This window comes from Cervus canadensis, chromosome 1 (genome assembly GCF_019320065.1).
Source record: "Cervus canadensis isolate Bull #8, Minnesota chromosome 1, ASM1932006v1, whole genome shotgun sequence".
Classification (NCBI taxonomy): domain Eukaryota; kingdom Metazoa; phylum Chordata; class Mammalia; order Artiodactyla; family Cervidae; genus Cervus; species Cervus canadensis.
The window spans coordinates 13,871,384-13,899,332 of record NC_057386.1 but is presented as its reverse complement, the minus strand read 5'-3'; the positions used below and the strand labels follow the sequence as shown (position 1 = coordinate 13,899,332).

General features: G+C 37.8%; 1 protein-coding gene across 1 annotated transcript in view; it reads right to left on the bottom strand.

Annotated features, from left to right (window-relative positions):
- SMURF2 (SMAD specific E3 ubiquitin protein ligase 2) overlaps window positions 1–27,949 on the bottom strand; it is a 114,096-nt gene that overhangs the window by 37,118 nt on the left and 49,029 nt on the right. Inside the window, exons 2-3 of the mRNA XM_043464466.1 lie at window positions 8,632–8,670; window positions 3,029–3,137 (exon numbers count right to left, since the gene is read on the bottom strand). Of these exons, the coding sequence (XP_043320401.1) occupies window positions 3,029–3,137; window positions 8,632–8,670 (148 nt within the window). The remainder of the gene's footprint in view (window positions 1–3,028; window positions 3,138–8,631; window positions 8,671–27,949) is intronic.

Sequence of the window (27,949 nt, the reverse complement as noted above, 5' to 3'; positions counted from 1 at the left end):
GTGTCATTCAGTAAAGCAGTAATATCATAAAAATTCATCTGGTACATAAAAAAAAAACCTATACCACTTAAGTAAGGACTAAATCTTTTAAAGGAGTAACATAAAAGGCACACTTGAGGCCTTGGATTCAGCTGTGTTAAAGCATGCCTACCCTCCTACACTTTTAATTATGCAAGCTAATACTTTTACATTTTTTATTTTATACTGGAGTATATTTACAATGCTGTGTTGGTTTCAGATGTACATCAAAGTGAATCAGTTATACACATACTCATTCTTTTTCACATTCTTTTCCCATATAGGTTATTACAGCGCCTATTGTGCTGCACAACAGGTCCCTGTTGAGGATCTATTTTATATATAGTAGTGTGTGTATGTTTCATTATACAAGCCAACACTTTTCAAAAATGAAGCCAATTTGAATTTCATTTCTGTGGCTTGCAAATGAAAAAATCTGGACTAAAATATCATTCAGTACGCATGCATCAATTTTCAAATAAACCTAAACAGAGCTTATTCGGTAACTATGTACCTTCATGATGTGTAAAAATTCTAGAATCAGAATCAAGTATTAACCAGATAAATCACCCCAAACCAAACATTAAACAACAACAACAAAAAATCACACTAAAGTCAGTTTCCCAGTTGGCAAGCCTTCTATACAGGTATGCTAAAATACCAGTTCCTTGAGGCCTTAAAGCCTACCCCTCCACTGGCTTAAGCATCCTGTTGGGAGGCTGGATATCAAAGCCCAGAGAGACCTTGGGAACATATATGGAAAACAGGAAAGCTTCTGTCAGCCTGTATCCTTGAATGACTGTCTCTCTCTGAGACTCCCTGAAAACAAGACTATTGTTGTCACCAAGCCCTGACATATTCCCAAACTGTAAGCCTAATATACTCCAATGGTGATGACAAGGTTGAAACAGAAGGAGTAGCGAAAAGTGCTTAAAAGGAATGGAAAGTGTAAATCAACAAGTCAATTTAAAAAAGTAAATCAATAAAAGGGATGGAAAGACCTCCTGAATCCCTTCCCTAACCCAGTTCATCCTCAACCACAGCAGCACTCAGAGACACTAGGCACAGCTGAGGGAGGAGGTGAAATTCTATAATAAAAACAGGGTATTCAGAGGAGGGGTTAATCTAGTGAATGGAGAGATCTCCTAGCATCCTTATGTCTTACCGATCAAGAATACAGCCCCCAGGAAGGAGAAGGAAGAATTCTGTGCAAAAAATGTCACAGTTACTCCTGACTCCCCTACTAAGCAGGTCAGCACTACCCATGGGCAGAGAGTTTCCAATCAACATTTAAGTGCCTCTCCTTGAATATAAAAAGACAGAAACCCAAATCAGACTAACAGAAAACAAAAAAAAGGAAACCTGAGCAGAGAGAGGTTACACAACAGAAAAAAACTACAATTATAAAACTTCTCTCATTAAAGAAAATATTGCTTCCAGGAAATAAAAGTTATGAAAAAAAAGACAGTGAAAAAGCAAAATGATATTGGAAATTAAAAACTGGATAGCAGAAATTATATTAAACAGGAATGCTGGGAAAAATAGCCCAAATATTTTGATGTGGGTTTTAATTTTTTACTAGAACAAAAATTTTTTTATTGTGACTTTTTTTTTAATATGGGAGAAAAAGGACAACTAAATGATAATCAATTCAGGAGAGGTACCATCCAAATAACAGGAGTTCCAGAAAAAGAAAAAGAGAGAAATACAATGGAGGAGAGGGAATCACATATAGATCATTAAATAAACAGAAAAGTTTCCCATAACTGAAGACTCTAAGTATCCAGATTAAAATCACAGTAAATATTGAGCACTATATTTCAAATATACTGTAGGAGAGTTTGTGAAGTGCTCAATGAGATAGATGGAAAACTAAACAAATTGTAAGGTTAGACAGCTATTAATTTCATAAAAAGGTGTCCAGAAAGAAATTATAATCATTGCACACCACATGACTCGGTCATGAATATTTTACATGATCATAATAGCATAAACAAAGAACAATATGATTTAAACAAAAAGGTTCAAATAACTATATATAGGAGGGCTGGGAGAAGGAAAGGGGCATATAGATGCTGTAGGAATGGGATGAGAGATCAGCTGTAAAAGCTAAATGATCTTATATGGTAGAAAAACTAAAAATAATACCTAATACTAGATAAATATATATTTACATTAAATGCTATAAATAAGCATGATACCTAGAAGCAGGTAATTCTATAATGGCCAAAGTTATTGAAAACAGTTATCTTGAGAATTAGAATCAGGAATGAGAATTTTCCCATTAAAAGCCCTAAAGTATCATTTGACTTTTTAAAAACGGTACATATGCTTTTATTAAATTAAAATTAAAATAAATTTTAGAAGAAATCATACATAAAAGAAACAGAGAATGCCTATGTGTATACTCCATTGATGATTTCTGATTTTATATTTATAACTGACCTAACCAGATCAAACCAGTCAATCTTAAAGGAAATCAACCCTGAATACTAGGAAGAAGTGATGCTGAAGCTGAAGCTCCAATACTTTGGGCACCTGATGCAAACAGCCAACTCACTGGAAAAGATCCTGATGCTGGGAAAGATTGAAGGCAGAAGGAGAAGAGGATGACAGAAGATGAGATGATTGGATGGCATTGCCAATGTAATGGATATGAACTTGGACAAACTTCAGGAGATGGTGAGGGACAGGGAAGCCTGACATGCTGCAGTCCATGGGGCTGCAAAGAGTCGGACATGATTTGGTGACTGAACAAACTGACCTAAAGTGAATTAATACTTTATGTGACTGAAGGGCGGGGGGGGGTGCCTGAACTTTACTGTGTATACGTTTTGTTCTTCATAGGCTTATTAAGGACCCCTCATTTTCACACAAGGTTTTGCATCCCCCTGTGACAATCAAATTACACCATGATCAAACTCAGATCATATTCAGTGATTCTTTTCAAAGACTATATCAAATAATATTGAGTCTATGTTTTTATTTCAAATAAACCATTTAAACCTACAGGTCATAATGCTGATTCCATTTTGGATCGAGTGTATTCTTCACAGTATCTGTAGAATGACATTGCCCAGATCCATCAACCACCACCTTAGCAAATGGATCAGGAAGCCCTGTGGGGGGTGGGGGGAAAAAAGGGAGGGTTTAAAGAATATTTTGACAAGAAGATTAATTATATAAAGACTAACATTTGCTACAAAAGACTTATTCCATTCTTCATAAAAAGTTTAACATTAAGCTACAAATGAAAAGTGGTCCATTTTAAAACTAAGATTAAAGCTAATTCTACATTAAGTATCAAAACCTACATTTTTTTTCTTGCTCAGGTCTCAAAAACTCTCACTTAAACTACCAAAGTCTAGAGATTATCTTACAATGTAGAAGTCATCATTCATCTTTACCAGCCCTTTAACCTGAGGGGTGAATGCTTAAAACATACCTGGCTCTCTCAGAGCTTTCCCAAGGTCTCCCTTAGTAGCTCAGTAAAAGAAAGAGCTTACTGAAGTTTTCACACGGGAACACAGGCTACCAAGAAATCAAATTAGCCATAAAGTTTTTTATGTAATAACTACCATGAGTGATGAGAAACTGAAACAAAAAATTTAACACCCTGCCTTAAAAGAGCTTCCTATCTAACTGAGAATATTAAAACACCATGCATTATAAAAACCCCAAGATAAGCAAGTTTTTGACCATAGTGATTATAAAGAAAACACTTATAATACTATATCAGGCACTATTCTAAATGCTTTATGTATATTAAACCTCTTAATCCTCAAAATTACTCTATGGAGTGAATAATACTACTGTCTCTATTTTACTGATGAGGAAACTGAGGCACAAAGTGCTTAATTAACTAGCCTAAGGTCACACAGTAGTAGGTAGAGAGCCAGGGTCTGAACTGTAGACTCAAACCCAGGCACACACAGTCTGGTTCTTAACTTTATGCTCTTAATCATTACATTGTATCATACCTCTCCTTTGCTACCTGGTTCAACAATGAGTACAAGAGCTCAGAAAAGCAGAACAATCTGAGTCTGAACAGTAGAGAAAGGCTCCCCACCTACCCCCACTTTTTGAGGGGACGGGACTTCTCTGTGGTTTAAAAAACAAATGGATTCCCTGGTGGCTGGGACAGTAAAGCGTCTGCCCACAATGCGGGAGACCCGGGTTCAATCCCTGAGTCAGGAAGATCCCCTGGAGAAGGAAATGGCTACCCATTCCAACATTCTGGCCTGGAAAATCCCATGGACAGAGGAGCCTGGTGGGCTACAGTCCATGGGGTCGCAAGGAGTCGGACATGACTGAGCGACTTCACTTTCTAAAGAACAAACAGAAGGATCACCAAGCAGGGTGTAACAATACTTGAAGGGCTTTGAGCAATCTAATAAAAGCCTTTGTGCTAAGTGTGAAAAGTAAATACTGTTGGAGAGATCAGACTGATTAGTAAGAAAGGCGTAAAAGTCAGAAAATAAAGGCTTGGAATGACTTAAGTGGAGAACAGGGCGCCGTTTCAGATTTTTGAGCATTGCTATAAAAATACTGTCGCATCTGTCTACTAGTGGTATCCAGAGAAGGAAAGATTAAAGGTACAGAGAAGCTGTTCTAACTTTCACACAGTAGGATGAGTAGAATTTTAAAATTCAGGGGAAGAAGGTGGACCAAAACAACAATTCAGGTGTTAGATATATTGGGATAGCATAGATTTCCCAGAGACAGCTGAAAATACTAAAAGGAAATACTGGTAAGTGTTGATAATTGCAGAAACTTTGTACCTTGATAACTATGCTAATTTTTTAAGTCAAGATACTAATCTGCCAACATTCAAGGCCAGACAGAAATCATCTAGCCAGTTCCCCAATTCTGATTCTGTGATATAGCAACTTCAAATAAGAGAAGACAAATATTTAAGAGTATTAAGTATTCAAGAAAAACCTTGGCAAGTGAGGGTATCAATCTGTGTAACTATGTATTTCTTGCAGTTTAGCACTATTCATATTAGTACTTCAATAAATCCTAACCATTTGTAAATGTATCTAATGGAAGAATACTTTCCCCTCTACTTGCCAGTAGTATTAATTTTTATAATCCATTTTATCTGGTTCTTTTGATTCTACCATCTAAACAAATAAACATATAAGTGTATGTCTCTAAGTAAAAACAAAACCAAAAAAATCACATTTCTAGCTTTCCCTTTAGATGGTGCTTAACTAGTTAAAGAGTCAAGACTGAGAAAAACAACTTTTCCACACATAAGTCACTAGGTGTGGCTTCGAGATCCTTATTTAAGTATGAAAGTCTGAATCTCACCTTCCTATGTTCCCTTCTGTTATATAATACAAAGTACAAGCTCTTTTCCCTAACAAAAAAATACCTGGGTTTCAACTTACCTGATTATTTTATCCTACAAGAATTTAATGTGAGAGTCAAGTTCCCCTAATGCAGTCAGAAGATAAAGTTTTCACAAGTTAGTGAGACCTCTAGTGGTAAATATAAAGTGTCTATTTTCTATATTTTTTAAAAACTTCTCAATTTTCCCCATCATTTCTGAGTCATATAAAATAGCTAAAACTCAGGAACTTCCTCACTACAGTAATGCACTTAACAAGCTGCAAATAATGAGACAAAATTTTCCACTTAAAAGTGAGTTACTAAAAAAAAAAAAAAGTGAGTTACTTAGCAGAGAAAATAAAGCTTTTTCTTTGACTGGGGTGGGGGAGGAAAAAACATTCAACCAAATGTGCTGGAGCTCAGTGACTTCAATTTGGCCTACAAAGCACCTTAACAAAGTATCTTACACACAAAGATTTTATTTAAATGTTGCATAAAAGACAAAAAGAACTTGACACTAATAAAAACATTCTTTTAAAAACAAAATGAATATGTTCTTTTTTATAGCTGAGTAATATTCCATCCCCTGGTGAAATGAATGGCTAACCCACTCCAGTATTCTTGCCTGGAGAATTCCATCGACAGAGGACAGGTGTGTCCATGGGGTCACAAAGAGTTGGACAAGACTGAGTGACTTTAATATTCCATTGTATATATGCAGAGGCCAAAACAATATTGAAGCAATTATCCTCCAATAAAAAAAGAGAGAAAAAAAAACAACAACAACAGATACTATTAAAGAAACACAATGGATAAATGGATAGATATGTGATGAAGTTAATGACAAAATGTAGATGATGGATATTCACTGTAAAATTCTTTACATGTTCCTATGTGTTTGAAATTTTTTTCTGCCAAAATTTGAGAGGAAGCGGGGGTGTAATATTTTTTAAAGCCAGTAAGCCTTAAAATAGTTCCAAAAGATGAGTTAGCAAAACTTTTCTCAGAAAAGGTAAATTGTCTCAAAGCAAAGGTAGTATTATCTCAAATTATACAAATTACAAAAGACAACACATGTCTGTGCATTTTTTCCTATAGTTAAATATATATAATATCAGCCTATAGTCATGCTTCATATTAAAATTTACATTTTTCATTCAACATTACTTAAATTGATCTACAAGCAAAAAGAACTATATTGCAGTATCAATGATAACAGCATTCTGATCAATAAAAACACAATCTCACTCAAATTTAATTGAGAGATTATTCAACTCTTTCTTTGAAATTGATATGGGCAACCCTCAACATATAAACATATCAAAAATAAATATATCTGTCACAGAGGGAGGACTGTGCCAGCGTGAACCTGGGGTGTTCCATCCCCAGCTGAGTCTCTTCTGAAAGCCTCACGAATGGGTTTCCTATTTTCCCAACCAGGCCATCAAGTGTTTTCTCCATCCTGGGTTTCAAAGATAATCACAAGTTTCCTCTAGTTTTCTTATCCCTGAAGCATCCTCACAATTCAAGGATTTTTAATCAATTTTTATTGCTTACACCAATAAAAAGGGGAAAGATTTCCTTCTTTCCTTCTTTTTTTCACATACAACTTATGGACAGATAAAGATAATGTAATTGGTAATAACAGGCTCTCAGGGGCTTACAAAGAATTAGAGTAAGATTCCTCTAGATTTCCTAGGAAGACTGAGACAAAGATATCTGATGCTTTATTGAAGAAGGTGTCTTGGGACTCCAGAGGAAGGAAAAGAATTTGGGAAGGAAGGCAAGGAGATAAAACTGAAGATTTTGTCTTTAAAACCAGAGCACTGGAAGGGAGGCGGGAGGAGGGATTGGGATGGGGAACACATGTAAATCCATGGCTGATTCATGTCAATGTATGGCAAAAACCACTACAATATTGTAATTAGCCTCAAACTAATAAAAATAAATGAAAAAATAAATAAATAAAACCAGAGCAGTTGTCCTGTAAGTGGGGGTGGGTAGACGACACCTCACTTTCACTCCCTCTTCTCCTTGTCACCTGCTTATCCAATCCTATTGGCCACTCTGAAGTCCCACTAGGATAAATCCTACCTTGGATCAACCTTAAGGAAGGTAAAAGGAGTACACATTAGTTTAGATTATCGGCTACAGGGAAGAAGCGGATAGTTCAGTAGCCACTGTGAAGGTAACACTGACTGGGGGCAGCGAGGAGAGAGGTCACTGGCCTCTCCTCCTGTGACATGCTGCAGGGTAAGAGGAATATGGTACATAAACTGGAAACCACTTCACTATGTCCCAAATTATCCTGTTTAATTGCTTTACCATATTAAGCATACCATAATTTACATAGTTAATGTTATTTTATAAACTTTAAGGTGCTCCTCTAGGAAGAATGAAGTAATTAAAAATTTAAGTGGAATGAATTAAATATGATTTAAAATAGATCAAGAGCTTATTACTTCTTTTAATCAAACCTTGAAAATTAAAATTAAAGTTACATATTAATTAGCATATAGCCAGTTTTTGCTGGCTGGTAGGACCTGAACTTTAAAAATCTAATGAACTTCTCTATTTCTAACTTCAAATATTTTGTCTATCAAATTTTGCTGGCTTAGACTTCTTTTTTTTTTTTTACAAAAAAATTGTATCATTTTTACTCAAAAATTTAAAGCTAATGTGAAGTCTAATATTATAGGGTAAAGATTTTAAATATGTGTGAGGGGCACTTCCCAATCTTCCCTCACAAAACTTAATCCTAAATAAAGCCACAAAAAAATATCACAACTGATAGGCAAAGACACTGCAAATACAGTAAGTAAATGTCTCTTTTGGCGTCTGAGACATTATGAGCTTCTATGATCAAATGAGGCAGGGATTTCTTTCCTACACTCTGGAAATTCCAAGCAGGCTGAATGACTTCACTGCCTTCACTCCTGAAGGCATGGGTAAAATTTCTACAAAATGTTAGGGGGAAAGTGTTTACAAAATAATCTCAGATCTCTTCTAGAAATCTAGTAGTATGCACACCTTCAGTATATTTTACACACACACACATTTCACACAAATATGCTGGGGGCCTCAGTGGATAAAGGGAAAGGGGCTACGGAGCACAAAATCCTCTTTAAGAAATGTGACACCAAAAGGCTCAGTCAAAGAATTCATAAAACAATAAGTATATTTCTGAACAGAGAAATCCCTAAAGCAGACAATTCTGAAAATGCTTTGCAAAAAAATCTACATACAATATACAAGATTTAAAGTTAATTTACTTACGGAAAAAATCCTTTTTCACCAAGTTTTTTGCACAGAGTACTGTAAAAAAAAAAACAAAAAATACATGGGAAGAATTAAAATGGTGAGGCTGCACTGTCAAACATTTTGAAACACTGTGAAATACTAGTGAATAATAATTAAACACTATTTATAGCAAGGTATGAAATACGATCACAATCTTTGATTAAAGCTTAGCAAAAGACAGCTGAACCAGTGGCTGCAACTTCAGCAATGATTACCAGTAACAGGTGAGGGCAAGAAAGTTTATAAATCTGGTATTCTAACAAAGAACCAATTCCTATCTTCCATCAAGATCTAGTCTCAGAGTAGCTTCATAGCAAGGGACAAAAACAGTTCTGAGGAGGAAACAGATAAACTAGGATTAATATACATATATTTTAAGGGTAAAATAATTTTATATTGAAGAGGATCATAAGTAAAATAGAGCTTAAATGATATAGATGACATTTTAAAAAAAATAACATCGTTATTTCTCTCCATCTAAACTCCACAGAAACACTGGCTAAATGACAAGAAAGATCGACTATGTCTTCCAAAAACTAAAAGTTAATATATTAAGACAGATATCCCAAATCCACATTCTCTGGATTACCCTGCATTAAATGATTACTTACACGGTGATGGCTGCACAGCCTTGTGAATAAATCAATTCTAAAATCACTGGACTGCACATGCTTTAGAGGGATAAATTTTACAGTACACGAATTACATGTCAATTTAAAAACCTCTGCCTATGCAATCATTGAACTTCTGTAATTCAAACTTGTTACAAGTGAAGGGAAACCACCAATGTCCATATATTTATATTTTAATTTATAAGATATCTATGAAAGTAATGTGTCACTAATTTCTACCCACTTCTACTGACAGTTTAAATGGTCTGTTCAATTAGTTGCACTTATTGGAAGTTTAGTGTGTAAAATTTCACTAAACAAACCTTGGGAACAAGTCTAAATAAATGAACCACTGTTAAAAGTGCAAATAAAAATAATCTTAAAGACAGATGCCACTGATAAATGAATAAAATTTATTAAGTAAGCACAAGAAACTGATTTACTAGTCAGAGTCTCTTGGGCCCTGTGTTAGAAACAGTTTAGGAACATAAAAACTCAATCATGAAAACCAAGACTATAATTCAGAATACCAAATCAGAACGCTGATTGAGGAGAACACCTCCCACGGGACTTCCCTGGGGTCCAGCGATGAAGACTCTGCACCTCCACTGCAGGGGCTGTGCATGCAAGCCCTGGCTGGGGAACTAAGATCCACTATGCCTTGTGGCATCGTCAAAAAAAAAAAAAAAAAAAAACTTTTTTAAAACAAGAAAACCAAGAACAGGGGTGCTGTTGTCATAGAGAACTTGGAATCTGATCTGATAAAACATTAAAAAAAAAATAAAAAAAAAACCTCAACTTGTGTTATCATCACATAAACTGAACAGAATTCTCAGGATATATACATATACAACACAGGTTGCTGTTTAGTCGCTAAGTCGTATCCACCTCTTTTGCGATGCCATGAACTGTAGCCTGCTAGGCTCCTCTATCTGTGGGATTTCTCAGATTAGAATACTGGCTGCTGCAAAGTCGCTTTAGTCCTGTCCGACCCTGTGCGACCCCACAGACGGCAGCCCACCAGGCTCCCCCTTCCCTGGGATGCTCCAGGCAAGAACACTGGAGTGGGGTGCCATTGCCTTCTCTGTTAGAATACTGGAGTGGGTTGCTATTTCCTTCTCCAGGGGGCTCTTCCCTACCCAGGGACTGAACACACGTCTCCTGCATTGGCAGGCAGATTCTCTACCACTGAGCCACCAGGGAAGCCATACAACACATATATAAATCCACATCATAACCTGCAGTATTAACAAGGTATTGGTAATTTTAAAACCACCCTTCTATGATTCAAAACATAAATAACTGCACATCCTACTTCAGAGAAAAAAATACACGGGAAGTTCTCCAGCTTCTTGTCACCAAACCTACAAACACACTGTTTTAACACTCGTTCTTTTTTCCTTCCTTCCGCTTACAATGTTCACTCTCCTAACGGCATCCTTCCGATTGTGCTATGGATTTCATACCCAACCCATCACTTTCTCTAGAACTTGTGCCCCATTTCCTCTAGTGATGGCCCCGTCCGTATTTACACACACTCAAGTCTTGCCCACGCCTCTCCACTCCAGCCACCATCTTCCCTCTTTTCTTCCATAACGGAACTACTTTAAAACACTGTGTACACTTTGGGACTTCACTTCTTTACCACCCACTAATGCCTCAATTAACTGTAGTTTGGCTTCTTCTCTCACCACTGCCTCTACACTGCTTTTCCAAAGCACTGGGGACCCAATTACTAAATCCATTCAATCGACGCTTTTCATTCTTTATTGCACTTGCCCCTGAGGGGCATTTGCCACTACTGACTAGTCCCTCTTCTGGAACCCCTCTCTACTTTTGGTTTCTGCTTAACACCCAACATAAAATTTACGTCAAGTGTAATTTTTTTAAATTAAGTTATTTTTAATTGGAGGATAACTGCCTTACAATATTGTGTTGGCTTCTGCCAGATATCAACATGAATCAGCCATAGGTATGCATATGTCCCCTCCCTCTTGAGTCTCCCTCTCACCTCCCAACCCATCCCACCCCTCCAGGTTGTCACAGAGCCCCGGGTTTGAGCTCCCTGCATCATACAGCAAATTCCCACTGGCTGTCTCATTTTACAAACGGTAGTGTGCATGCCTCAATGCTACTCTCTCAATCTGCCCCACCCTCTCCTTCCCCGCCTGGGTCCACACGTCTGTCCTCTACGTCTGTGTCTCACTGCTGCCCTGCAGACAGGTTCATCAGTACCATCTTTCTAGATTCCACTTATATGCATTAACATAAATATTTATCTTTTTCTTTCTGACTTACTTCACTCTGTATAATAGGCTCTAGGTTCATCCACCTCATCAGAACTGAGTCAAATGCATTCCTTTTTATGGCTGAGTAATACTCCATTGTGTATATGTACCATAAACAACCCAAGTATAAAATTTATTCTAAGTCTTCTTTGCCAGATCTCTCTCCTTTGCTCCATCCATAAAAGTTGAGGTTCTTCAGAGATGTACCTTACTCAGGTCCTCTTTTACTCTGTAACCTAAGAAGCACGGATGTCCATCCTATAAACCTTGGAATTATATGTAAACTGTTACATGCTCAACAAAATATTAGCAAACTGAATCCAACAACACATAAAGAAGATCACATACCACGATCATTCATGGTATGTGATTCATCCCACAGTCACAAGGATGGTCCAACATATGAAAATCAATCAATGTGATACATCACATCAATGAAAGACCCCAAAAAAGCCACATTATCATCTCAATGGGTGCAGAAAAAACACTTGATAAAATTCACTATCCATTCGTGACAAAAACTACAAAGAAAACATATCTCAACATAATAAAAGCTATTTATGACAAACCCACAGCCAACATAACATTCAACATTGAAAAGCAGAAAGACCTCCTGCCAAAATCTGGAACAAGACAAGGATGTCTGCTCTCACTTCTATTCAACCAGCATTGATGCAGATGACATGATACTACTATACATTAGAAAACACTAAAGACACACATAAAAACCACTAGTACTCTTAAATTCAGCAAGGTATCAGAATACAAGATTATCGTGCAGGAATCTGTCACATTTCTTTACACTAACAGTGAAATATGAGAAAGAACAAGGAAAAAAATAATCTCTTCTGAAATTGCATCTAAAAAAAAAAACACCATAGGAATAAACCTCACCAAGGAGGTAAAAGACTTATATGCTGAGCACTATAAAACATTCATAAAGGAAACTGAAGAGGACTCAAAGAAATGGAAAGCGGCTTCCCTGGTGGTTCAGTGGTTAAGAATCCACCTTGCAATGCAGGGACACTGGTTCAATCCCTGGTCCCAGACCACATGCAGTGGAGCAACTAAGCTTGTGTACCACAACTACTGAGCCCATGCTCTAGAGCCCACGAGCCGCAACCACTGAAGCTCTACAGCCTGTGCTCTGCAACAGAGAAGCCGACGCATGAGAAGCCTGAGCACCGCACCAAGAAAGTGGCCCCCGCCTGCTCCAACGGGACAGTAGCCCCGCTCGCTCTATCGAGCGAAGTCCACACGTAGCAATGAAGACTCAGCGCAGACAAAGATAAAAACAAACAGCAAAGAAACGGAAAGATATCCCATGCTCTTGGATTCGAAGAACACTGCTAAAATGGCCATACTACTCAAGGCCGTCTACAGATTTAATGTTATCCCTATCAAATTACCCATGTCATTTTCCCCAGAACCAGAACAAATAAACCTAAAATTTTTATGAAACCATAAAAGACCCAGAATTGCCAACGCATTTCTAAGGAGAAAGAACAAAGGAGGAGGCATAACTTTCCCAAACCTCGGATAATACTACAAAGTTACAGTGATCAAAACAGTACAGTGCTGCCACAAATACATATGGGTCAGTGGAACAGAACAGAGCCCAGAAACAGACCTGCAAACCCACAGTCAATTAATCCATGACAAGGCAAGAATATACAATGGAGAAAAGACAGTCTCTTCAACAAGTGGTACTGGAAAAACTGGACAGCCACATGTAAATCAATGAAGTTAGAACAGTCTCTCACACCATACACACAAAAAATCTTAAACTGGCTTAAAGATTTAAATATAAGACATGACACCATAAAACTCCCAGAAGAGAATACAAGCAAAGCATTCTCTGACATAAATCATATCAATGGTTTCTTGGGTCAGTCTCCAAGACAACAGAAATAAAGCACAAATAAACAAATGGGACTAATCAAATTTATAAGCTTTTACACTGCAAAGGAAATCATAAACAAAAAAACAACCTACAGAATAGGAGAAAACATTTGCAAACAATGCAACCAACAAGGGCTTAATTTCCAAAATATACAAACAGCTCATAAAACTCAGTAAGAAAAACAAACAAAACAAAAAAACTCAGTCAAAAAATGGGCAGAAGATCTCAACTACTATTAAAGGAGTAGTAATACTACTCCAAATAAGATACACAGATGGCCAACAGACACGTGGAAAGAGGCTCAACACTAATATTAGAGAAATGAAAATCCAAAATACAATGAGGTTATCACCTCACCCCAGTCAGAATGGCCATCATTAAAGAGCCTACAAATAATAAAGGCTAGTGAGGGTGTGGAGAAAACGGAACCCTCCTACACTGTCGGTGGGGATGAAGTTGGTGCAGCCACTATGGAAAACAATATGGAGGTTCCTCAAAACACAGTGTTCCCACATGATTCAGTAATCCCACTGGGCATGTATCTGGAGAGAATGTTAATTCCAAAAGATACGTGTACCCCAATGTTCATAGCGGCACTACTTACAATAGCCAAGACAAGGAAGCAACATGAATGTCCATCAACAGATAAATGGATTAAAAAGATGTGATACACACATACACACACATATACACAGGAACACTACTCAGTCATAAAAAAAGAAAAACTGCTATTTGCAACTACATGGGTGGACATAGAGATTACCATACTTTAAGTGAAGTAAATCAGAAACAGAAAGACAAATACTATATGCTATCACTTATATGTGAAATCTAAAATATGATACAAATGAACTTATTTACAAAACAGAAACAGATTCACAGACATAGAGAACAAACTTACGGTTACCAAAGCAGAAAAGGGTTAGGGGAGGGATAAATTAGGAGTTTGGGATTAAAATAGATAAACAACAAGGTACTACTGTATAGCACAGGGGACTATATTCAATATCCTGAAATAAACCAGAGTGGACGAGGAAAATAAAAATTGTTATATCCATGTGTACTCTTCTGGGGAGAAAGTTCATAGTTATGACAGTTTGACAAAGCTCCTCCTGTCTTGAAAAATAAATTTGAAGAGCCATTTTTCATACATTCTCCCTGGTCTTTACCATTTTGATGACACCTCAATCTATAACCCACCCTCAGCTCTCTCTTGAACTCCAGGTCCACACAGGCACACTAAATACACCCTCAAATAAAAGTCACTATCCCCCTTCCCCTCAAACTCCTTCTCCAGTTAACTTTCTTTCAATAAATATCTTTGCCTTCCACCCAGTCAGAAACCTCCACAGCAACCTTCACTACACTACCCGCTCCCCACCTCCTGGCAATGAACATTTCCAATCAACTCTGCCTCTAAACATCCTTCATCCGTCCACTTCTCCCCATTACCGCTGCCATTACACCTATGCAGACCACCATCAGCTACTGTTTAAGTCATTACAACAGCCTCCCAATCAGTCCCCTGCCTTAAGCCTCAACTGCCTCCAATCAGGTCTCCACACTAGACCTAAAACGATCTTTCTAAAAATATTATTTAATTCCTTCCATCCATTTCTCTTCCTATGACGTTCCAAAACATGTGTAAAACACTCCTCAAAACAGTCCTTCCACTGGTGCTCTGGATCACATACCCAACCCTCCCACTTTCTCAGGAACCTTGTATCTCTTGTCTCCTCTATTGACCTCCATCCTTAGAATACTGCCAAGGTCTTCAAGCCCAAAACCTATTTGGCTTACAAGCCCATCAGACCCTGGTTCCTGCTTACCTCTCTGACCTTGTCTTCCATCACCACCCCTCTTCTTCAAGCATCCAAGTCCAAGATCCAGCCACACTAAACCTTCACATTCTAAAATATATTCTCTCACCCACAGCCTTCATGTGCCATTCTCTCTGCCCGAAACATCTGCCCCAGGCTCCTTCAACTACCCATATTTAGGTCTCAAAAGGGAAGGAAGCTTTTCAGAACATGTTTCTCTCAACCTTTTGCCCACTTGTATTTTCACAGAAGCCCATACTTATCCCCAGGCACTTGTCGCACGTTACTATGTTTTTAAGTTTAGAATGTTGCTTGTAACCAGAGCTGGTAAACTCCATTCAGCATAAATTATGTCTGCATCATTTCTTTACACCCCCGCCCCAAGCAAACACTGCGCCAGACATTCGATGGGCACTTGGTAAAATGCTACATGAGTAAAAACAAACTCCAAAATAATCTAAAATAATTTCATTGAAAGAGGGACTTTTTATACTATGTGATAGATTACCAGTCTGCAAGTAATCATAGTTTTGGCTTATACAATGTTATTATCATTTCCCGCTATTTAAAAGATACTCATCAGATCATATTTGACATATTTTCTTTTAACCACAAGTATGATGTTGCTAATATATGACTAAGTTTTAAAGAGTAACTGAAAAAATCAAAAGAAGAAAGAACTTTAAAGTCAGGTTCAAAGTTTATAAAGAGAAATTTTAGCAACTCTGAGACTAAGGAAAATAACACAAGAGAAACAAGATTAATTTAAAACAAAGAAATATCAAGTCTGGTCAGAGTGCCAACTTTAACACTACATTTCAACAGCTCCAGACAATCTTTTAATTATTTACATCCTAGTAGCAAAAGAGTGCACTTGTAAATCTTCAAACGAAATTTTCAACCACCATTTGAGATTCTGGTATTTATTCACATAAATTCCATTTTAGTCCTTGGAGTCTTTACTGTTCCTTTTCTTGGGAATGTACTCTGGGTCCTAGAACCACAGCCCACTGCTCTTTTCATCCTCGGTACCAACCATAAGAGCTCAGTAAATGCTCGGTGAGGTAATGAATTTCACTAGGACAAACTCCTACTTGTCACTGTAACACATTCTCAACTAAGGAGGTATGCATCAGAATCTCCTGAGAAATATATGTATAATATTACAATGTGTTTTTATATTTGTAGTGTAATTTTACATTCATATTTGCACAAATTTATATCTGTCAATCTATGACTTTTTGTAACAGGAACTATAGAAAGTTGAGCGAAGACTAGGAATTGTGGCACTAGGGAAGGGTAGCAGTGAGGAAGAACTTCCATTTTTGTTTTATAAATGACTATTACAGGAGAAAGGTAAAAATAATGTTGAGAAACACAGGAATTGAGAAATTACAGGACGGGACTAGCAGGAGAGAAATCTTGTAAGGGGGTGTGAGGGCCAGAACAAAGGCTAAAGAGTATAGACTTACCCCTAGACAGATATCAATATTTAAAAGTTTTCAATGTTTAGTAAGTTTTCTCTTGAAATAATTTACAAAGAAAAGTACATAATTCTTAAGAATATAACTCAATGAACTTCCACTAATTTCTGTACTGAAAGATTACACAGGACTTCAGACATTTAACAGCCCTATGTCAATTTTGAGTAATGTGAACTACAGCATTACACCAGCACAGTACCATCATTTCCGATTCCATTAGGGACCAAGTCTCACACAGCCTGTAGGTTTATACTAGATTAATTTTACTAGACTAATATAATCATGCTACTAGCCTTCTCAAATTGCTTCCAAGCATTTCTCACTCCTAAGTCTATACTCCCAACACCTAAAACCTGTTCTAGCTATTCTACTCTTCAGCAGATAGGTGGGTTTGAAATAGAGGAGATAATCAAAATAAGGTAAGACCAGCCTTGCTGGTACACTGGTAACTCCTCCTGTATTTCACATACAAGTAGATGTGACCATCTTGAGATGCTCAATGAGAAGAGAACACTCCTTCATCCACATTTCCTGAACAGCTGCTTGGTGCCAAGTGCGATGACAGATTCTGCAGATACAAAGATAAATAAGACACAGTCCTCTGCGCTCAGAGCTTGTTGGTCAGGTACAATTCAAATATCATGCCATAAATGCCTTTCTTTGTTGCTGTTTTCTCAAGAAATATTTTTAAATTTCACAAAAATCTTCTTTAGTATATTTTATTTGAGGCAGTGATTGGAGGAAACCATGTGCAGAAGTGCAGATGCAATAAATATTACCATTTAAGTTGATAATTCCTTTTTCTGGTTGGAAAAGTTATCTATATGTAACACACCGTCTAATAATACCAGAGTACAACTCCCAGCTGTAGAAACAGAATACCACTGCTGCTCTGACTGAGCTCTGCTCATAATGCACGGCTGCCTATACTAAACCTGAATTAAACTCCCAACTGCTCAGCATCTTCTTGCCAAAAATTCCCCTTCCTCCTCCAGACTGGAGTTGCATTCCAATTACACTGCTGATTGGAATGAGGCTGTTTGAGAGAAAGAAAAAAAACCACTCAGACATCCCATTTTCCTTTGCCCCACAAAAACAGATTTTATAATATAGCACTGTTTGTTCAAGCTGTACAAACTATTTTTCAACAGAGTAGATTACTTTTGCATTTTCTCTGAATTTATGTTAACATTGCAAAACAAAACTGAAGTTGAGGACAGCACTCCTATACACATTCCAACAGGATGGCCTAGTGCTTTAAAGATGTCTACAATATGCACCTTTCCTGATCATTGGCTCATGACAGAAATTTAGATCTTTCTGCTCCAAGAAAACAACCTCTACTTCAACTCCTAAGTACAAAATTTAAGTTCTATTGAAAACTTGTATACAATATAATTTTTATACCTATATGCTTCAGTTTTTTGCTTGAAACAGGAGCCCTACATAAAGATTCATATTCAACAGCATTATTATCCCAAAAAAAGCATTATTACAAAAGGCTATACTTAGCAGAAATATCAAATACAACCATATATGCACAATAACAAAATATTGATATTTATTAAGGATGACAAACAGTATGCTGAAATATAACCATTAAAATTATGTAAATATTTATTGACAAGAAAATATTTTAATACGCTGTTAAGAATAAAACTCCATTTATTCATAAGATGAAAAGGAACTTTAGTAAAGAATACAAAAAGATTGAGTAACATTTAATGAATATTTACTATGTGCAAGTATAAACCAATCATATGAAGTTAAGTAACAGTATTACCTATATTTTTCTTTTCTTTTTTGGCCACACAGCATGGCATGTGGGATCTTAGTTCCCCACTAGGGACTTGAACCCATGCCCTCTGCAGTGGAAGTGCACAGTCTTAACCACTGGATCGCCAGGGAAGTCCCTACTACATTCTAGAGATGAAGAAACTGAAGTTTAGGCATAAAGGACTTGCCAAAGATTACACTGTAAATGCTAGAGTGAAGATAACAATACAAATAGTCGATAATAATCACAGAATCCAAACTCTTAACCATCACACATACAGCGAAACACAGTCTGTCAGGTTAGCTCTTCCTTTTTAAAGGAACTTAATGTGGAAAATTCTTAAAGAGATGGGAATACCAACCACCTGACCTGCCTCTTGAGAAATCTGTATGCAAGTCAGGAAGCAACAGTTAGAACTGACATGGAACAACAGATTCGTTCCAAATCGGGAAAGGAGTACGTCAAGGCTGTATACTGTCACCCTGCTTATTTAACTTTATGCAGAGTACACCATGTGAAATGCCGGACTGGATGAAGCACAAGCTGGAATCAAGATTGCCAGGAGAAATATCAATAACCTCAGATATGCAGATGACACAACCTTTATGGCAGAAAGTGAAGAAGAACTAAAGAGCCTCTTGATGAAAGGGAAAGAGGAGAGTGAAAAAGCTGGCTTAAAAATCATGGCATCTGGTCCCATCGCTTCATGGCAAATAGATGGGGAAACAATCGAAACAATGAAGAGACTATTTTGGGGGGCTCCAAAATCACTGCAGATGGTGACTGCAGCCATAAAATTAAAAGACGCTTACTCCTTGGAAGAAAAGTTATGACCAACCTAGACAGCATATTAAAAAGCTGAGACATTACTTTGCAGAAAAAGCTCCGTCTGGTCAAAGCTATGGTTTTTCCAGTAGTCATGTATGGATGTGAGAGCTGGGACTATAAAGAAAGGTGAGCGCTGAAAAATTGATACTTTTGAACTGTGATGTTGGAGAAGACTCTGAGAGTCCCTTGGACCGCAAGGGGATCCAAACCAGTCCACCCTAAAGGAAATCAGTCCTGAATATCCGTTGGAAGGACTGATGCTGAAGCTGAAACGCCAATACTTTGGCCACCTAATGTGAAGAACTGACTCATTTGAAAAGACCCTGATGCTGGGAAAGATTGAGGAAGGGAGAAGGGATGACAGAAGATGAGATGGTTGCATGGCATCACCGACTCAATGGACATGCTGCTGCTGCTGCTGTTGCTAAGTTGCTTCACAGTGTCCGACTCTGTGCGACCCCATAGACGGCAGCCCACCAGGCTCCTCCGTCCATGGGCCTATGCAGGCAAGAACACCGGAGCGGGCTGCCATTGCCTTCTCCCAATGGACCTGAGTGTGAGTAAACTCTGGGAGTTGGTGATGGATAGGGAGGCCTGGCGTGCCACAGCCCATGGGGTTGCAGAGTCGGACACGACTGAGCAACTGAACTGAACATGCTGAAGCAATTACTGGTGATACAGGTTCACAAAATGGTTAACAGAAACCCAGATTGCAAAAGGACCTATTCCAAAAGATGAGCAATTTTTTTCAATAGACTATAGTTTACCTCTACAATCATATTAGATCTCCTTTTAACTAAATGTCTTACTACCATGCCATTTAATTTCAGGCAATTCATTTCATGCACGTTACAAAACAAACTGGGTCTCTAAGTTTAGCTTAACGTTTTTAGTATCCGATGGGTAACTAATTTAATTAGTATACAGATGATGTACTAAAGATACAGGTTCTACCAAAATGATGTAAATATTCTTACTTAAAGGAAAAAAAAAATAAAGTGTCAACATTTAAGTATTTCAAAGGCAAAAGTGGTTGTTAAGTTAACCAACTGAAAATGACCCATCTAGTTCACTCACATCAAACAACTTTAATTACCTTAAAAAGACTGGAGGCAATTTTAAAATAAAGCTTCTATTACAAACACAATTATCAAGTTTTGGCATTAAAAAAAAAATAAAGGTTCTGCTAAAGCCAAGCAACATTCAGTATGAAATAAATGTAAAGCATGTGGTCTAGGTACTTGGGATGTAGCAGGAATGCTGTAGATGCTGTTACTATAAGAAACTCTCTGGGGACTCCCCTGCTGGCCCAGTGGTTAAGACTCTGAGCTCTCAATGCAGGGGGCCCAGGTTTGATTCCTGGTCAGGGAACTAGATCCCACATGCTGCAACTATGACCTGGTGCAGCCAAATAAATCAATAAATATTAAAAAAAAAAAAAAAGAAAGAAACTCTCTGAAAGTATTTCTGATGTCTTACGCAGACATCCTTGAATTCTTTTCTCCACTTTAGGGATGAAAATACATAGAAGTACTATCCTTCACTCATAAGGACGGTAAATTCACTAAGACTTAAGGACCTCCGATGCAGTCTGCAGACTGAATACTATCAGGCTAGTGCTATTGGAGACAGTCACTGCACCTTCTTGACTGGACACCTTCATTCAAACAGATCCATTTCATAACTGATAGCTGCTCAAGAGACAGGTCTACTGTATCTAAACTTCACCACACAGTAATTTACTTTCTTCATCAAAACGCCAAGAGAAGGAAGCCTTAGTATAAAATTCAAGTATATAGTTGCAGTGAAGCCTGAACATTATTCTTCCTGTAGGGGAAAAGTTGAGTTACTTTCTGGCCACTCCCAAATGTGTCTCCTTTACCCTCTTTCTCTAGAGGTGCGCAGAGATACCATACTATAGTGTTAAGATACAAACATTACATAAGGTTAAACACTGTGAGTCAGAATGCCTGGGTCTGAACCTGGTGCTGTCACTTATTAACTTGTAACCCTGAACAACTACTTAAAGCCTGTTTACCTCAGATATCTCATCTGTTACAGGGAAGATACTAGGAGCTACTTTTTAGTATTGTTTTAAAGATTAAATAAATTCAAACACATAAACACCTGGAAGAGTACCAGGTGCTCAAAAAATATTAGCTATTATTACTCTTTCTACTCTAAAATTTCTAATAAAGTTAATCCCCCAGGTTGCAAGCATCTTAAACAGCAAGAAAGGGGTCTTCTCACAATCTTGTGAGAATTCTGTCTTAGTTCAGGCTGCTGTAATACGTGCTGCAGACTGGGTGGCTTAAACAACATTTATTTCTCACAGTTCTGAGGCTGGCAAGTCCAAGATCAAGGCACAGGCAGATTCAGTGTCTGATGAGGAGCTCCTTCTTGTTTTGCAGGCAGCCACCTTCTTGCTGTATCCTCATACAGCCACAAGAAGTAGCACCTCTCTTGAAGAGCACTAATACCAATCAAAGAGCCTCTTGATGAAGGTGAAAGAGGAGAGTGAAAAAGTTGGCTTAAAACTCAACATTCAGAAAAACTAAGATCATGGCATCCAGTCCCATCACTTCATGGCAAATAGATGGGGAAACAGTGGAAACAGTGACAGACTTTATTTTGGGGGGGCTCCAAAATCACTGCAGATGGTGACTGCAGCCATGAAATTAAAAAAAACGCTTGCTCCTTAGAAGAAAACTTATGACCAACGTAGACAGCATATTAAAAAGCTGAGACGTTACTTTGCCGACAAAGGTCCATCTAGTCAAAGCTATGGTTTTTCCAGTAGTAAATGAGCGTAGGTATTCTGGACCCAGGTTCCACCCTCTTCTACAGACTCCTCATTTGGAGGCTGTCAAGAATCCTTTCTTTCTCTCTCATTAACCCCTCCACGGAAAATACCATTCTCTTTGTCCCCTCAAAGAAGCCCAGGATTCTTGTGCCTTGGCCTTTATTCAAAATACCCTCCCATCCCAAGTGCTGTTATTCTAACTCCTGGGAATTCTTTCATTTTTTGGCCATACCAGCTGGCATGTGGGAGCTTAGTTCTCTGACCAGAGATCAAACCCACACCCCCCACCTTGGAAGTGCAAGTCTAAACCACTGCCAAGGAAGTCCCTATTCTAACTACTGACCCTCAAAATTTTACCCATTCATCACATTTCAACTCCATGTGAAAACTCTTATGATTTCTCCTCCTTTCTCACAATCTGATTTTGATCTCTCTTCCTGTGTACTTCCAGTTCTGGCTCTATTTGTTTTGTATGTCCCTTCTCATTGTGCTTGCATTAAACATACTCACATGATGTCTTACCCTTCCTTTTATGTCCCATTAAGCTGTAAGTTTCTTGAAGACAAAGTTTGGCTTATTTTTATTTCTCCTACAGTTTATTACATACGATATGCACTCAAATATTTGCTGAATCAATGAAAATCCTCCAAAAAGCACTGATGAGGTATAAGGATGAGCAAACTAAAAGGCAAACAATAAAACAAAACTCACTACTTCCTTTAGCCTAATTTTTGTTCAAAAAAATTGTTTCGTTTAAATCAGGGTGGCTTCCTTAACTATTTGTAAGCACTCTCTTTTACCAGAGGGCTCAACTACCTCCTGGAGCCCTTTCCCAATAACACATTTCACTGAGCTCTCTCTCTCATACACAATAAAAAGGTATATGAGAACATGAAGTCATCCAAATTTATTAACCTATTTCCACAACAGTGCAAATAAGGATGAGTTCCCAGGTCTTCTGCATTCTTCCAGGCTCTAAAAAGTACAGTCACTCAATTACCTGAGGATATTCTCTGATGAAGCAAAAGTGCCAAAGATATTTAGTTTCCCAAACAGGCTCCATTTGTAAACACAGGCCACCAGCATAAATAGGAAAGAAGACTGCAATTACAAAAGGTACTGTAGTTACAATAAGAAAATACTTCTTTATAACTTCATGCTTTCGAAATATTTCCAGGGTTCCCTACCAGACCATTAACTCCTTGAGGTCAAGGACTTAATTTTGATCTCCATTGCATGCCCGGAGTCTAGAAAACCATGCACAGAGTACATTCAGTAACTACTAAAAATATCGACATTTTAGAAATTCTGAAGCTCCACAAGAGGACTCAGAATTGAGTCATAATATAACTCACTGTTCCAATGGAATCTGCCTAGATTTGTCATGTTTACACTCCTGTTCTATGTCTAATTCACTGCATCGTCTCACAGTAAACAAAAGCCTTCCTTTTTCCACTGCTCCTCCCTCTTATTTCACTGCAAGCCCAAAAACTATTAAGTATTACTCAGTAAAATTTCCAATGCAAAGGACTAATGCATTTCCTAGATTCTTTGTATAGAGGTATACTGCCATTTACACCTCAGTCTGTCCAAGTTCTATTCAAATGATCATTTAAACTTTCTATGTAGAGTTTAAATGAAAGGCATAATGCCAAATCCTTATCAACACTGGCAGCAGAAGAAATATTATTGACAATGAAAGTTCCCAAAATCTACTGATACGTGTTTACACAAAATACCTTCTTCAAACACCAGTAGGTATGTATGTAAAATAAAGCATCTGAAACCTACCAATATCTTTTTATAAATCTGTAATATCTAAAGGAAAGAGCATAAGCTAAATATATATTGTCCTATGTGTACACAGTTTGATTATAATTTGAAAGAATGTTTCCACAATCCATCCAAACACATGCAAAACTAAGTCAAGATTATAATGACATGGTTCTACTAAACAACTTTATGTCTATAATTGTCTATAATTATCTATAATTATAATATGTCTGTACTGTAATATCTATTAATATAATATTCACTAATTTGGGATGGCTTGTTTTTTAGAGAAAGTTACTGCAGAGAAAAAGAATACAACTTACTACTAACTAAAATGCAAGTCAGAGAGTCCTACTTTATTTTTTTTTTTAGATAGTCCTACTTTAATCTTAACAGCCTATCAAAATGCCATTAAACTATACTACCTCAATAAAATGTAATCTATAGCTACAACATGAGCCAGAGAAGAAAAATATCAGTGGCTGTATTCGTAACGTGTGATCCTGACCACAGCTGACTGGATGATGAGTAGCCACCAGATCCTCAATGATCCAGTTAGATCCTCTCTGCTATGCAACAAGCACTGGGAATTAAGGCCCCTGCAAAGAAGGAAGCATAGCACTGAGAAGAGTTCTAAATGGCCAGAGGGGGTCACTGAGAACAGCTGTCCGAGGCTTTCCATTTCCTGGATCCTGTCTCACCTAAAGCTGGGCTGCACTTTCCCCTCAGGTGTGAAAACTGCACTCCCCTAATGTCTCTTTTTGCTTAAGTTAGTCTGAGTGGGTTGTTTTCCTGTTACCTGCAACCAAAATGTCTTCATTAGAATAAAAGTAATCTACAGTGCTAACCAAAACACTCTTAAAGACCAAAAGGCATTTAAGCAAAAGTAAAAATATGTTAAATCTAGGAGTCATTAACATTTTATAAATAAAAATGTTTTCAAATATTAGTTCCAATCCTAAATGTCAACAAAACAAGATTCGTGTTAAATAAAACTGCTATGCAGACAAGAACATGTGAACAGGCTTGTAGAATTTTGTATTCAACTGATGTCTCTATTCTGAAATCATTAGCAAATTAACATCAGTGTAGATCACATAGATTAGTACCAACTATGCACAGAGTCAGACACAACTAACGACTCACACACACACACACGCCAACATATGTAGAAATTGTATTTGTTAGAGTATTTCTATTCTATCACCTTAAACTCATGGTTCTCAAATTTTAGCATCACACCATGTGGAGTGCTCACTGAAATACAAGGAGGGGGCACTTTTAGAGTTGCTAATTCATTAGGTCTGGAGGGAGCTGCCGGGACTAAATACCCAGGTGATGCTGCTGCTTCTGGTTTCTGTACCACATTTTGAAAACCACAGCAATAGAGTAATGTTCTTAACTTCCCAGGGGATGAGATGATGATGGTAAAGGGACACTTTGAATATCTGATGAAAACGTGTCTTTACACCACACACACACACACACACACACACACAAAGGGCCACTTTGAAAATCTGATGAAAACGTGTCTTTACACCACACACACACACACAAAAACGTGTCCTTACACCACACACACACACACAGAGTAAAGGGCCACTTTGAAAATCTGATGAAAACGTGTCTTTACACCACACACACACACAAAAACGTGTCCTTACACCACACACACACACACACACACACACAGTAAAGGGCCACTTTGACAATCTGATGAAAACGTGTCCTTACACACACACAAAAGGGTTTAGGGAAACTCAGAAGCTCATCCACACTCCTCTTCCAGAGAATTCTAGGTTAAGAAACACATTAAAATAGTAACAATAGGGTCCTTACATATCCATGTTTTTCAAGTACACTTTGGAACTTTCACCTAGTTTATTTCACACATTCATCCTGGTTTTTTAAAGAGCACAGGCTTTTTCATTCAAATTACTAATTAACATAAAGAATCTGTTTTAGAAACCTACCTGCAAATAATTTCACCTTGTCATTAAAAAAAAAAAAAAGACCACATGATATCTACAAAACAGACAAAATTTGAATCTAGATTTAAACACGAAAGAAAAACATTTAGGAATAATTAAATTATCACATGAAAGACATACAAATACAGGTATGTACCAATACAGGTTTGTTTCAAAAACAAACAAGCCAACCACCTCTAGATTATAGCTAACAAATTCTTTTCTATGAACAGTCATCCCAAAAAGCACATTCTCCACTGAGACCTACACGTATACTCTACCATACTAAAGACAAAGCTAAGAAACTCATTCCCTGAAAGCTCACTGGGCCACTGGAAAAATCCAGGTGCATAAGCACTTTTACATACAGTGTAATAATTAGATCACTCATCCTATAAGAGCAGAGAATTTAGGAATTTTGTTTCAAAAGGTTATTAGGTTTACTGTCCTCAAGAGTATCTCTTTCAGTGACTAAAATGTGACAGACACCATAATAAAATCTAAAATATGAAAAGCCATACTGTTTCATTATTTATAGTTCATAAACCTTTATTTCCACATTTGGAAAGTTCTAGATAATGTTTTATTTTTAGTAAAGTGTTCTTTTATGGAAATTAAGATGTTATTTTGGGTATGTAACTTTGATATCGTTGAAAAATGGGTATGTTACAGACTGAATGCTTGTGTCCCTCCAAAATCTATCCAGTGAAACCTAACCTCCAGTGTGATGGTACTTGGAAGTGGGGCTGTGGGAGGTGATTTGGCTCTCTTTGAACTGACCCAGGCCATATAAAGAGGCCATTGGTGGGAATTTCAGTTGAGAGTCCCAGCTAAGCTCCCAGCAGACAGCCAGCTGAACTGCCAGAAATATTACTGAATAAACCTTCAGATAACATAGGCCCCAGCCCTTGAGACACCCCAGCTGATGCCGAGTGGACCAGACAAGCTGACCCTGCCAAGTCCTGAACAAATTACAAATTCTTGAGCAAATTCTTGTTGTTTCAAGCCACTAAGTTTTAGGGTGGTTTACTGAACATCAACTGATAATTAGAACACCATTAGATGAGTTAAGGACAGATTAAGACCCGTTAAACAGACATTTTTCTCTACTAGAACCCTTTAAAAGTCTATACCATACCCAGATTTCTCTAACACCCACACCCCTATATCCACACAACTACTTAAACTCTGATAAACCTTGACCTGGCAACCTCAGTTCAGTTCAGTTCAGTCGCTCAGTCGTGTCCAACTCTTTGCGACCCCATGAATCGCAGCACGCCAGGCCTCCCTGTCCATCACAAACTCCAGGAGTTTACTCAAACTCATGTCCATCGAGTCAGTGATGCCATCCAGCCATCTCATCCTCTGTCGTCCCCTTCTCCTCCTGCCCCCATCCCTCCCAGCATCAGGGTCTTTTGCAATGAGTCAACTCTTCGCATGAGGTGGCCAAAGTATTGGAGTTTCAGCTTCAGCATCAGTCCTTCCAATGAACACCCAGGACTGATCTCCTTCAGGATGGACTGGTTGGATCTCCTTGCAGTCCAAGGGACTCTCAAGAGTCTTCTCCAACACCAGAGTTTCAGAAGCATCAATTTCTCGGCACTCAGCTTTCTTCACAGTCCAACTCTCACATCCATACATGACCACTGGAAAAAATAGCCTTGACCAGATGGACCATTGTTGGCAAAGTAATGTCTCTGCTTTTTAATATGCTATAGAAAAAAATAAAGCAAACATTCTTCTCTACTAGACCACCTTTAAAAGTCTATACCATACCCAGATTTCTATAACACCCACACCCCTATATCCACACAACTACTTAAACTCTGATAAACCTTGACCTGGCAACCTCACCTGATGCCAATCCAGCATCTGAGTGACATAATCTTAACTTGGACATACTACATACAACAGAGGTAGTTTAAGACATCATAATTCCATACCACATGTATACCACAGACTATCTCTAGCTAGTCCAGTGCTTACCAACCAACAAACCTAGATAACACCAGCCAGCAGCTCTTCTATTGTGAAACA